This window comes from Nuphar pumila, chromosome 4 (genome assembly GCF_984573655.1).
Source record: "Nuphar pumila chromosome 4, dmNupPumi1.hap1.1, whole genome shotgun sequence".
NCBI classification, from domain to species: domain Eukaryota; kingdom Viridiplantae; phylum Streptophyta; class Magnoliopsida; order Nymphaeales; family Nymphaeaceae; genus Nuphar; species Nuphar pumila.
Window position 1 is genome coordinate 55,719,476 of NC_143252.1, and position 13,192 is coordinate 55,732,667.

The 13,192-nt window shown below is 39.1% G+C and overlaps 1 protein-coding gene across 1 annotated transcript; it reads left to right on the forward strand.

Annotated features, from left to right (window-relative positions):
* The first annotated feature begins 324 nt into the window (after positions 1–324).
* On the forward strand, positions 325–7,054 carry LOC149840228 (uncharacterized). The gene is made up of 5 exons (XM_090004371.1): positions 325–631; positions 714–834; positions 1,000–1,103; positions 6,557–6,688; positions 6,777–7,054. The coding sequence occupies exons 1-5, from the start codon at positions 629–631 to the stop codon at positions 6,801–6,803; spliced, it is 387 nt and encodes a 128-aa protein (XP_089860497.1). The 5' UTR covers positions 325–628; the 3' UTR covers positions 6,804–7,054.
* Positions 7,055–13,192: the final 6,138 nt, after the last annotated feature.

A 13,192-nucleotide genomic window follows, 5' to 3' on the forward strand; every position in this document is an offset into this window, starting at 1 on the left:
TGTTTGATCCCTAGCACAGGAGTGTGTTTAGGGATGGTAAACCAACCAAGCAGCTCGCTGCTCAGCGCAGTATAGCTCATTCAAAGCTTGCTCAAACTCATCAAATGAGCTGGCAAGATGAGCTACAAGCAGCCGTTTGTAAAGTCTTAAATGAGCGAGTACAAACAATGGGTGCTCGTGTTTATTATTAAGCTTGTGTCATGAGGCAAATCAACTGGTTATACCAGTATGCATGTGAGGTCACCAATTTGGTTCTCGGTGTGGTCTCACAGAAACAGGATACATTTTCTTGTTTAAAGAGCCAGTCGACCTCTCGTATGAACTCGTGCTCGGCTCTGATGAGTTGGGTGAGCAAGTCTGAGCAAGGCCTGCTCCGTTCGTCCGGGTACTAGCCCTACTCTGTTCCTCACCATATATATACCTCGCTGCAAGCCCCAAACGCTACGCCACCGATACCTTAGACCTCTCTCTCTCTCTACCCTTTTTTTTTTTGAAGTTTTGCCGCGGCTCTCTCCTGCTCTCTCTTACTACTGGTCGCGAGCGCCGACTGCTTAGGCGGTTGGGTTTCCCTTCTCTCTGCTCTTCCCTATCGTCCGCCACCGGGTTTCCCTATTCGCCGACTTCGAGAATGGTAGCCTTTCTTCCTCTTCTTCTTCTTTTGCCTTTTCCTTTTTTCTCTTGTTGTTGCTTTGGTGATGTGATGATGGTTGTAGGCTACGGAGAGTGTGAACCCGAAGGCGTACCCTTTGGCCAACGCTCATCTGACCATCACCATCTTGGATTTGATCCAACAGGCTGCCAACTACAAGCAGCTCAAGAAAGGGGCTAATGAAGGTTCTCTCTCTCTCAAAATTTCTTTGGTTTCTTTCTTCCTCTACTTTAATGTCTCATTCTTCCGTTTCCTTTTCTCGTTCCCTTTTCCTGTAATATATATAATAAGCATTCGTTTTCACTTTTTCTTTCTTCCTTTTTTTCTGCTTTTCCCGTTATGGGTGACAGCGACGAAGACTCTTAACAGAGGGATATCGGAGTTCATCGTGATGGCTGCTGACACTGAGCCCTTGGAGATTCTTCTCCACCTTCCCTTGTTGGCTGAGGACAAGGTTATCTGTTGCCTCCATCTTCCTTTTTTTGTTTTTCCATCTCGTCCCCTTGTTTTTTTGTAAGATCATCTTTTGCTATTTTTCTCTGTGTGTGGCGAGCTATTTTTCCATTTCCTCATTTGTCAAGACAGTACTACCTGAGACCTAGGCACTTTTCCCTTTAGATTAGGATGTTAATGGGGATTATTTTGATTACGGTGCTATTACTTTGTCGGGTGGTTATTAAGTTGTTTGTTTGGGAAGAGCTCTATATGAATGTGTATCTCTGCTTGACTTGCTGCTACCATTATAGAAATTGAATTTCCTTTAACTTTTGGAAGGGGTTTTTAGCTCGGAGTTCAGATTTGCAACTTAATTCCTGGTTAGCCCATGGTTTGCTATTACTGGTAATATTGCCGTTATTTCTTGGTCAGCAGTCAAGGGCTTCCAACATGGTTTCCGATTCACACCATCTTTTCATGACTTGCTTGACATTTAATTTGTTTTTGCCCATTGATTTTTTAGTTCATGAGTCAAAAATAGTGTGTTAAGATTGCATGTTCAGTTTATTCTTTTAGATCCTTAAGAAATCTTGATTTAAAAAACAAATTGACATATCTATGTTTCTTGATGGTGGAACTGGTAATGCATGTATTAATGAGTCTGTAGGTGCATACACATGAGTACCTAACTTTTTAATTGCATATACATGCCTAATGAATTTTGAATATGCATATTGGGAGTATGAACCAGTACTTGCATGCTAAACTGAATGGAAACATGCATATGCGTACATGTTTGAAAGATGAAATATATATATATTGGTGTACCTGTGTTGGACCGACTGGCAGCCGAGCTGAGTTGGGCTCGGTTGGGCAACACCCAGTCCTTGCGGGTCTGGCAACACTTGCCAAGTGCTGGCAGACTCTACCTGGCCCAGCTAATTGGTTGGGCAGGTGTTATCTTTAACAAAAAAAAAAAGATATAGCTGATTTCAAAAAAAAAAAATTATGTTTGAGTTTCTGAACTGAGATAGTTGCTGTGCTGTTTCCTGTTCAGCATGACACAGACCCAGCTGACCTGGTTTGGCTGGGCCATGTGCCTGAAAAAAAATGGTGAACTTTGGGTTTTGCACTGAATTCGAAATATGGGACTTTCTCACACATAGGGAATGCAAATTTTTGATTTGTACATGTCATAATTGTTTAAAAAATGGACCATGAATCAGACTATGTGGATGTAAGATTCCGGTTTGGTTATAGTGAATATGTTACATTATGTTCTTGGAGATTTAATTAAGCACACAAAATTTACAGATCTGTTACTTGAATTAGACTTGGTTATCTGCCTACAAAGTCTAATTCAGAAGATTCCGGTTTGGTTATAGTGAATATGTTGCATTATGTTCTTGGAGATTCTAATTAAGATGATCCATGAATGAAAGCATGCATTTGGCATGATTGTGTGAACACATGCACATGAATATTCAACACATGCATATGAATATTGTTGTTCTATACACATCCCTGAATTAGCATACATGATTGTGCATTGAAAAGCATGTGAAATGAATGCATAGCGGCATGATATTTATGATTTTTGCATATGAATTCATTGATGATTAAAATGGATCATCGTGGGTTGTGTGGGCCTTGAGCTTGTGTTGCTCATTGTTTAATTGTTTATGCATGGCAAAAATCAAACTTGATATAATTTTCTAATTTTACTGTTCTATGTTGTCGCGGTCTGTGGTCCCATTAAGAGTTTCACATGTTGATTTGCAGGCCTGTGTTATTAATTCTACATGTTGAATTGCAAATTAAAGAAGATGAATTAATAACGAGATAAAAAAAATAAAGAACAGTGTAATCTACGTTTCCTCGATATCACTTATATAGTATGAGAATCTTGGACATTGCGGTTTTGGAGAACCGTGAGGATACTAAGACTTTGTGTGCGTTGTTCCCTTGAACCTGATATAGAGGTTTCTCTCCCGACCACGGTTTTAGGGAGATTTCTCCATTTTGCCTGGAGGTGGTGTGTAGACGCAACTGTTGTTTTGGTATGCTAAGAAAGTGACATTAGTGGATGTTGATTTCTATAATGTCTCGACATTAGATGCAGATTTTTATTGTTCCGATGGATGGTATTGATTCCTGATATCGGTCGAGGGCTGAGTGTGTAATATAGTAATAAAATACAAATTGTGTTAAGCTACAACTGGGAACCCACTTGACCTCAGAAAATTTTACCCGTTTTGAGTATTCGTGGGCAATAGTAATAAAATATTCACATGCACAAGACTAGAGTTTCTTCCATTGGAGACAATTGAAGAAATTTTCATCATTGAAATACTTTTCAAGTGGCATGTAGAGATCAAATATGACGTTAAAAAAGTCTTTGCACTTACTGCTTAAAATTCATAAATCGTTGTCTGTGCCTGAACTGTAGTTCTTTTTTTAAGCAATGAAAAATAGAATTTATTAAGATCTATGGAAAAGCAAGTGACAAGATGTCACAACCATATTTGATATTCTTGTTGCAGCCATATTTGATATTCTTGTTGCAGCATATGATACTGAATCTTGAACCAAGATTTACAAACACTTGCAACTTGAAAGGATTGAAGAACACCTATCATGTGACTATTATAAGATCTGCCACATTCTAGTCAAGTTAACACCTTTTGTTTCACCCTCAAATTCATCCAATCTGCAAAGCTATGAGCATTTTTTCCCTCGAATAGTTCTCTTGTGGCTTTGGAATCTCCTCCAACACTCCAAGGGCCAGACAAATATCATCAGGATCTTTCTGAAGATCCTTAAAGCTTATCTTAGTTGGCCAATAGAGTCCCATATATCTAACATACTTTTCAGGATGATATTGTGACTATTATTGAATATAATAGAATGAGATGGCATTGTTGCTAGGCTAGGATGATGATACTGCTGTTGTCTTTTTTCTCATATTCACAAACCATTCAACTTGACCAAGGGAAGACACTCTTGATCAGGGTTACCGGAAGCGCCTAGCTAAAAGGGGAAGCGCGCTTCACCGAAGCGCGCTTCGGAAGCGCGAAACGTCGCGCTTCCGAAGCGTGGGGGGAAGCGTCCCCTTTTTTGGGAAGCGCGCTTCCCTTTAATGGGGGACGCGTTTCCTTTTAATGGGGGACACACTTCCCTTTAATGGGAAGCGCGCTTCCCATCACGCTTCCCCCTCGCTTCCCCTGTTTTTTCAATTTTTTGTATTTTTTATTTTTATTTTTTTTGCTTCCCCCTCGCTTCCGAGACGCTTCCTAGGTCGCTTCTGAGACACTTCCCGAATCGGTCCTAAGTGGTCCCACGCTTCCCCGCTTCCTAAAATTTTGAAAGTGCCTCGCTTCCCGCTCCCGCTTCCCGTATCGCTTCCCGCTTCCTCAACTGACAACCATGCTCTTGATGCACAATGTGTGCTTCACTGGGGAGCTATTACTTTTTCAATTCTCTTAAATGTTATGGGAATGGTGGTTATCGAGGTAGTTAAGACTGTTGTTTATCCACTCGCTAGAATCTTTATGATGCTATGTCCGGGAGATGGCTGCCTCGTTTACTCCAAGGACTCTTTAGATCTTTATAATCACACAGTTTGAATGGTTTGGCTTCCTGCTCCTTGTATCTATGTCACATAGGCACGGCTGACCAACATGTTTTCTAAATCCCTATGACTAGTCAACCAGAGAGAGAGATTATCTCTTGAATCTGCATTTACATCATAGGGATTTATAAATCACGTAGACCTTGGATTTCCTCTTTTTCTTTTGACAGCATCATACTTGTATTTTGAACCTGAGACCTGTTTGATAAGCTACTGTGACTCAACAACTGACCAACATGTTTTCTTCCAAGCAATTATCCTATCGGGTGTGGATGATCCCATGTTTAATATGCTTTCCCGTGTCATCTTTTCACTTTGTAAAATCATAAGGCTTTATGGTGAGCAGTTTTCTTATGTTCCAATTCTTCAAATTTTTTAGAACCATTTTGGATGTAATTCTCTCATCAAATTCTTTCTGAATAACTTTTTGTCCATGGGTGGGGTCTTGTTTTGGCTGAACCTATTTTGCCTGCCTAAGTCTGGCCTAATATTTGGCTGGTCTGGGACTCGGAGCTGGATCAACCATTACCATACCGAAAGTAACCTGGTCTAAGGGCCCAAAATATTGGTTGGTTCAAGCCTATGTCAGCCTGTTAGGTCTATTTGGTTGGCTAACGTTTAGGACATCCTTAATTTCAGCAATATAACCTTACCCCAAGTCTGTTTTAATTAACAGTGGCACATTAGAATGCACCTACTTCACTACTTTGATGTCAGGGGCTCTTTCCAAGTAGTCTTGGAGAGTAAAATACAACCAATTCAGGCCCATTTATACAATATATATGTGCATGTTTTTAATTAACAGTGGCATATTAGGATGCAGCTACTTCACTACTTTGATGTCAGGGGCTCTTTACAAGTAGTCTTGGAGAGTGTAAAATACAATCAATTCAGGCACATGTATACTTGTACACCTCTCTCTCCCTCCTATATATACATATACATATATATATATATATATATATATACACACACACACATTATATATATATACATGTGTGTGAATTTTCCCAAGCAATTGGAAAGGGTAGGACTTGACATCAGAAATTTGTTTGTTCACGTGCTTAAGTTTACCTCAAAGGCGAATTGGGAAAGATGGTGCTACATGCTTTTTCAGATCCATAAGATTTCCCACATGCTTTTTTGGACCCATAAGATCTCACTTGTTTACTCAATTAGGCTATTATATGTTTGATATTCTGTGTCATAACTTTCCTTTAGGTTCTTTGTGGTTCAGGTTAGCTTCATTTGTTTGCTTTAAGGTCAGCTGTATTTATTTTGTAAGCCATGATCCCATGACCCTTTTAAAAGCATGTCTTGGAATTGAATGCGAGTAGAGGATTGTTTTGGTGCTTATGTTGTGCGTGCAACACATTATATACATTGACTTTCTTGATCTTAATGGTTTCTATCTACACCATTGTTTTTGTTTTTGTGTGTGCCCGAGAGAGAGGGATGTTCATCTTTATTTTATCCCATCAGATGCCTAGTTCCTAACCTCTGCAACAATGAATCATTTTATACCCTACCCTTTTCAATGCGCAGGGACCAAACTTTTTGGGCTGCCTTCGATCCACGTGATCAAATAATTGTTTGTTTTTCTTTTTGCTTATTCATCAGATGCATTTTAAATTTCTAAACAATTTAGCTCTATGATTACTGTATACTGCATCATCCCATGCGTTAAGTCCTTTTATTTTCTACACATCATCCTTACGTATAAATTGTTCAGTAAAGCTGGACCGAGAAGAACCTAAAAGGCATATATATTGTGAACATATGTTGGTCATCATCAAATTGTCAGAATATTCAATGCTAAATCTGTTTTCTTTTTTTGGTAGAATGTGCCCTATGTTTTTGTTCCATCAAAGCAGGCCCTTGGCCGAGCTTGTGGAGTTACACGCCCTGTGATTGCTTGTTCTGTTACAAGCAATGAGGGGAGCCAACTGAAACCACAAATTCGGCAGCTGAAGGTATGTTCAATATAGTGATGCATTTCTTGTGATTACCCTCTCTCTCTCTCTCTCTCTCTCTCAGAAAACCTACATTCTTCGAACACAGGATGCCATTGAGAAGCTTTTGATCTAAAGCAAAGTTCCTTCTGGTGTGATGTCTTCACATGGATGGTAGTTCATCTAATCAATGATATTGCTATTTGGGCAGTTGAGTAACCACCCCTTTTCTTTCTCCATTTTGCACCCAACCCATATGATCAGTGAGCTAGTCAATCCTTAATTTAGAATAATGGGGACTAATTATGAGTTTGTTGTATTATGAGCTACTCTGAATACGTAATGGACCAATAACGGTAAATGCTTGAGGGATTTGATTGAATTATATGCAGTGTATCCGCATGGAATTGATTTGTGTGTGGTTTTTTGGTGCACGCAAGATAGCCTATGATGACTGCATTTTTGATGCGTTTCATATCATACTGCCGTGTTTCAATTTGAAGCGTGTGCGATATTTTGAATTCTTGTTTTCTGACCTGATAGGTGATAACTGTAACTAGCTATTGTCAAAACTGGCATAAATGGGTTAATTTGGACTTGATTCAAGGCGGGGGCCAGGTCTCCCTACAACGTTGATTGGATTAGGTTTTGAGCTTTATTAGAGTTGTATTTAAATAATCTAATTGTGTAATAAACTTCCATTCAAAAGAATCCGATTGTGGATTGTATCACTAAAAGCCTGCCCTTAAAGGCATTTCAATCATTTGGATTTAAACTTTAAATGATTGTCTTCATCATCTTAAGTTTGAGGAAGAATGTCATACTTGTAGGACCATGTCATTGTAAACACCCCAAATTTTCACTCACCTATAGCATTTCCACCAAACACCAACATCAGCCTCTGAAATCGCTGGAGGGCAAAATGGTCATTTTCTGAGCCCGCACCTTGCAAAAGTCTAAATTTCATCTGAAACTCTCAAAATTTCTCTAATTTTAACTCAGATGTTCAAAAATTTATTCCTGACAGGAGACAGACAGCTCCAAGTCTTGATTCAAGATTGCATTTCATAAGACATGACATTGCATATCATTGCATGAGCATTTCAAATCACTGCACTGCAAAGCATGTCATTTCGAGGTCCAGAACTCTTGATTTTAAAATTTTCAATCCAGATTAGAATTTCAACTCTTCTCAAAATTGATTTCAAAACCCTGGGTCTTCAAAATTATCAATTCTTCCCATTTTACCCCCAGGACTCTGAATTTCAAAATATTTTCTCAGGAAAACGATCTGGATAGTTTTCAATATGGATTTCAGCCACTTCACCTCAGATTTTGCCCCTTTTTACAATTTCAAATATCCTCCTTTTACAAAATTGCCCTAAGGGGTCAACTCTTTCCAAAATTTCCTGTTTTACCAATTAGTCCAAATTTTATAAAAATTCCAAAAAGAGGTTTTGTTGTTTTATCCTTATTTCAATAAAGAAGCAATGTGGGACCCACACCGAGGTGGTGTCACACAAGCTTTCCTTTTGAAAAATTTGAATTTTGAAAAAACCCAAAAATATAGGAGCCTTGTCCCCTGGATTGGTGCCACTTGTCTTTTCTCTATCCTCCCATTTCCATGCCAAGTATCAGTGTGGGGCTACCTTAAGAAGCCGCCACATGTCATCCCATTTTATCTGCCATGTGTCACCCTATCCATCCTGCGCCATGTGTCATTCCATGACTACCAAGAGATGCCAAGTGTCATAGGTTGTCCTGTCTAGAAAAAGTGGAGTTTGTCTCCTCTGAGGTGGCGCCACTTGAAGTGTGTCTCCTGCAGGGGACACGTGTCAACCCCTCTTTCCTTCTAGAAAAGTAGCCTGACACATGTCTCTTCCTACTTTTCTTAGAAAAGTAGGAGACATGTGTCACTCCTAAATTCCTACAGAAAAGGTAGGCTTGTCTCCCTCTGAGGTGGCGCCATCTGGAGTGTCTCCTGCAGAGGACACGTGGCAAGCTCCCATTTCCTCAGAAAAAGCAAATGCCATGTGTCGTTTTCTGCTTTCTTCAGAAAACTAGAATTTAAACATTCAAATCTCCTCATAGGTGGCGCAAATCCTGAACTTCTACCTTTTCCAGGTTGTCTGAGATGGCGCCACATGGCCTGACCCACCTTCTCTTCTCTCTGCCACGTGTCATTCTCTGCTTCTTTCAGAAAAAGTAGAGGACACATGTTTTCTCTCGACTTCTTTCAGAAAAGTAGGAGACACATGTCACTCCTGGCCTTCTTCAGAAAAAGCAAACCATTCAAAATTCAAACAAGGCACTAGGTGGCGAAAATCCTGAGCTCTGATTTTTCCAGATGGCCTGAGATGGCGCCACATGTCCTTTCCCTCCTTTTCCTCCCTCTTGCCACATGGCATTGTAGGAGCCACCCTGAGGTGGCGCCACATGTCCACCCTCCATTCCTCCAGGGCCAACCTCCATTTGAATTTCAAACTTCCCCTTGAGGTGGCGCCATTTGAGAAAGCCTCTCCAGACAGCTGACACTTGTCCGCCACATGTCCAGATCTCCTTTCTCCAGAAAAGGTAGAATTCAAATTCCTCTGAGGTGGCGACTTCTGAGCCCACTGCTCTGACCTTCTGACATGTGTCAAACACCTTTTGAGGTGGCACCATTCCAGGACTCCACTTGGCTCCATTTTTATTTTTTATTTTATTTTTAATAAAGGTAGCCCATCATGAAGTGGCGCCACCTGAGGACTCCCTACAAAAGGTGAGTTTGAATTTCAAATTCCAAGAGAGCACCCCCTGAGGTGGCGCCTTCTGGGAGTTCCCTGCAGAGAGAATCAAGCAAACTTTTGAAAAATTCCAAATTCCCCCTGCTGAGGTGTCTCACCCACAAAATTTCCATTTTTTATTTTTCTCAAAAAATCAAAATAGCCTTTTGAGGTGGCGCCACCTGAGGGCTCCCTGCAGAAGACAAATTCGAATTTCAAACCCCTCATATGGCACCCCCTGAGATGGCGCCACATGGAGGGCTCAGATTGAGCCTGTTTGAATTTCAAAAATTTTTCAGAAAATTTATAAAAACAAGGGTTCACGCCCAGCCTGAGGAGATCATTTTTTTAGCTCTTGTGAACTTGGAAAATCCAACCTAGCCTTCCTAACATCTGATTTTGAACCTTGGAAATCGTGCCCCCTTTGGCTCATTGGAGAAGGTGGAGTAAAGCTCGTGCAGTGGCCAATCCGATTCCAACAGAGCTCGATTTTGGTGGACCATCCGAAGCTCGGAGCGAAGGACGAAGGAAGCTCGTGATAGCTGCTCCTTTCAAGAGCTCCTACACTGCGTAACGAAACAAGGTGCACTTCTTTTCCCCTTGATGTGATTCTATAATCCGAATCGGGAGTCGTTTGAAGAAAGAGCTCATCCGAGGGATGGATTGAGCTATTCTCATAAAACGACATATATAAAAATGTTTTGTTATGCTTCCTTGATGATTTTTAACATTCATATAGTTAGCTAGGTTTAATTTGCATTTTATTTCATTCATTTAGTACATTTCATGAATTAATTAGGATTAATTTAGCATTTATTTCAATTCTGCTTATTTTCAGTAGGTCTCTGTTTTTGTCAGTCAGTCCACACGTCATTTCATGCATTTGTTTTTTATTAAAAATCCCAAAAAAATCACTGCATGCGCCCTTAGGTGTCCCTAAAATTTTGCCAAAAATTCGGAGCCATTTGAATTTGTTTACTGCGGTAAACATTCAAAATGGCAAGTCAGGTTTTGTTATCCGGGATACGTTTTGAAAATCATGTGCCGACTTGTAAAATCGAGATATCCCTCATGGGAGATTTGATTTTCGATCCGAAAGATGTTCTGAACTCGGGAGAATGTCTAGTTTTTAATATGATTTTTTTAGATTTTTCTGATTTTTTTTATGTCTGACAAAAATCCGAGAGTTCGGGACACGTGTCAGAGCCTAATTTGGGCCTCTGAGATCTTGGATCGACTTAGGGCTATGGTTTCTCTTTGTGTGTTGCTCCAAATCCGAAACTGTAAAAAGTGAAAGTGGTGTCCGAGATGTCTTCTGTTTGAATCTGAAAGCCTGTAATTTTTAGAACAGTGTTGACCCCTGCTTTGGATTTTTCTTGTCAGACCCCTGTTTTGCTACATTTGTCTGTTCTGTTAGTTTAGGCAGAAATAGTTATATTTTTATCTGTGTTTCTGTTGATCAAATGCCGAAGTCATAAACATGAAAGTTGTTCATGTAGGTGTCTTGCATAACTCTGATTAATTTCATAAATTTCCATGGCCGTTTTGTATTTCTTTAGCATTTTTCATCAGATTAGTGTGATTTTTACCTCTGTCAGAACTAAATCTCTGTTATTGAACTCACCATGGCTCAAATCCCGAGGCTGTAAAAACCAAAAATGTTCTATTTCGGGTCTTTTAGTAGTTTGCAAAATATCAGAAGTTTTCATGGTGTAAATCTTGCATTATCATGTTAAGCATTGCATTTGGTTCGGATCCATAGGCAAAATCCGCCATTTTTTGGATTTTCCTTGAATTTTAGCATTTAAATCATATCATTTCGTGATTTTTAGCATTCTAGGTTGTTTATCAGAGTGTTTAGATGCTTCATACCGAATTTGGTGCAATTTGGAATCCATTTGAGGTTCGGATCATCCATAATACCAAAACAGGGTCCCGCAGGACCCGGATCCAAACGAAAAACAAGCGAAAATCGTTATTTTGGATAAATTGCAAAATATCAAATTCTGATTTTACAGTCCTCATGTGTTTAGCAGCATGTCATCATGTCCCTTACTGCATGTCATCATCATTGGATTCAATTTGAATTTCGAAATCCCAATTTTACTAAGTTTTCCTTCAAAAAAAACCCTAATTTTAAAGGTGTAACTTTAATTTTAGGGGTATTTTGGTCATTTTGACCCCAATTCCGAATTTCAAACTGTTTTCCACTGAATTCCCTGCATTTACATCATTTCAAATATCAAGAAAGCATGAGAATAGGGTTTATATCCAATTAAATCCAATAATTTCATAATATTATTTGGAAAATCTTGGAAAAACCCACATATTTGAGCTAACTTTATTTCAAGCTTGGCAGGGATATTCCAAAGAAGGTGCTGAAGTCTGCAAATTTCTTTTATTTCCTTTATTTAGTGATGTAATAATGCAAATTTTGGAATAAGAGATTTAATTTCCTGCTTAGACTAGGATGCATATCATATAATTTGAATTTATGCAATATCCTGTTTCTATGATTCATGCATTTTATTTCAAAAGCACTATGGATGTTCACGAATGGCACGTGCACCAACTCTTAGGGAGTTGATGGACTCGGTGGGATCCATATTTACGGCCCTAGTCGGAATATGGACGAGACCCAGATCCATCATCTTTCTACTAGTCACATTGAGCCTACACTCTTAGGTTATCTTAAAATGCACATCATATTTCCAAAGTTTTCAAAATCATGTGCATCAAATCAACTAAGTTCTGAACATATTCATGGCCACAGTCAGAATATGTGAAGGATTTATTTGGACTTAATGCACATTTTCCAACCAATTCCTCAGAAAATCTTTTCAAAGGGCATTCATTCACTCATGTCATTTGCATCATGAAATCATTTTCTCAAGAAAATTTCATTCTAAAAAAAATTGATTTCTCAAGAAACTCTTAAGTTGATTTTCCCAAAGTCAAGTTTTCATAGTTTTCCCTGAAAATCGGTTTCTCAAGAAACTCTAAGGATTTCTTAAAATCGGTTTTCCAAAGACAAGTTTTCCACAGTTTTCCCTGGAAAATGATATTTTCTTAAGAGATTCAAAAGAGTTTTCCAATCTTTCTCCAAGATCCAAAATCGATTTCCAAGTATTTCAAAAGGTAAAATTCCCAGGATTTCGATTCCCCAAGTTTTGAATTTCCTTCTCCAATGAGCTTTTCTATAAATCTTCCATCATTTTCCTAAGAAAACTCTCAAAGTCCAAGTTTTCCTAAGAAGTGTTTCCCTTTTCAGAAAGTTCATCTTTTCTCAAGAATCACTTCCATTTTCCCAGGATTTTCAACCATTCATAATTTTCCCAAGTCTTTATGAACTTTCCTGAGATTTCAAATCTTTTTCATCTAAGTTTCTTGAGAAATTGACTTTCAGCTTTTTCCTGAGAAAATCTTTTCAACTCCAAATATTTTCCAAGCATACATCATGTTTTCCCAAGCTGCATTTTCCAAAATCTCATAGCACATGCCTGAATTATCTGTGCATTTAGGATAGAACATAACTTTGATAATTTCGCTAAGTCAAGCATAATTTTGGTCCTTGGTTCGATTACCCCTGTTAAAGGCGGCAGGAACGGTCGAACCTCGTACCGACAGGTCGAGCCCCATCCCATGAATTTTCCCGCAAATTTTCAAAACGGATGCGAGTATTTCAAAACAATTTCCAAAATCCGGTCAAAGTTTGAAGCGCGAAAGCGTTTCCTTTTCTCTCTCTTCCGCAAGGAAGGGA

Bases quoted from the DNA above. Each gene is read 5' to 3' on its own strand.
- LOC149840228 (XM_090004371.1), top strand. The intron at 835-999 runs GTTCTCTCTCTC...TATGGGTGACAG, and splicing joins CAAGAAAGGGGCTAATGAAG to CGACGAAGACTCTTAACAGA. The intron at 6,689-6,776 runs GTATGTTCAATA...CTTCGAACACAG, and splicing joins CACAAATTCGGCAGCTGAAG to GATGCCATTGAGAAGCTTTT.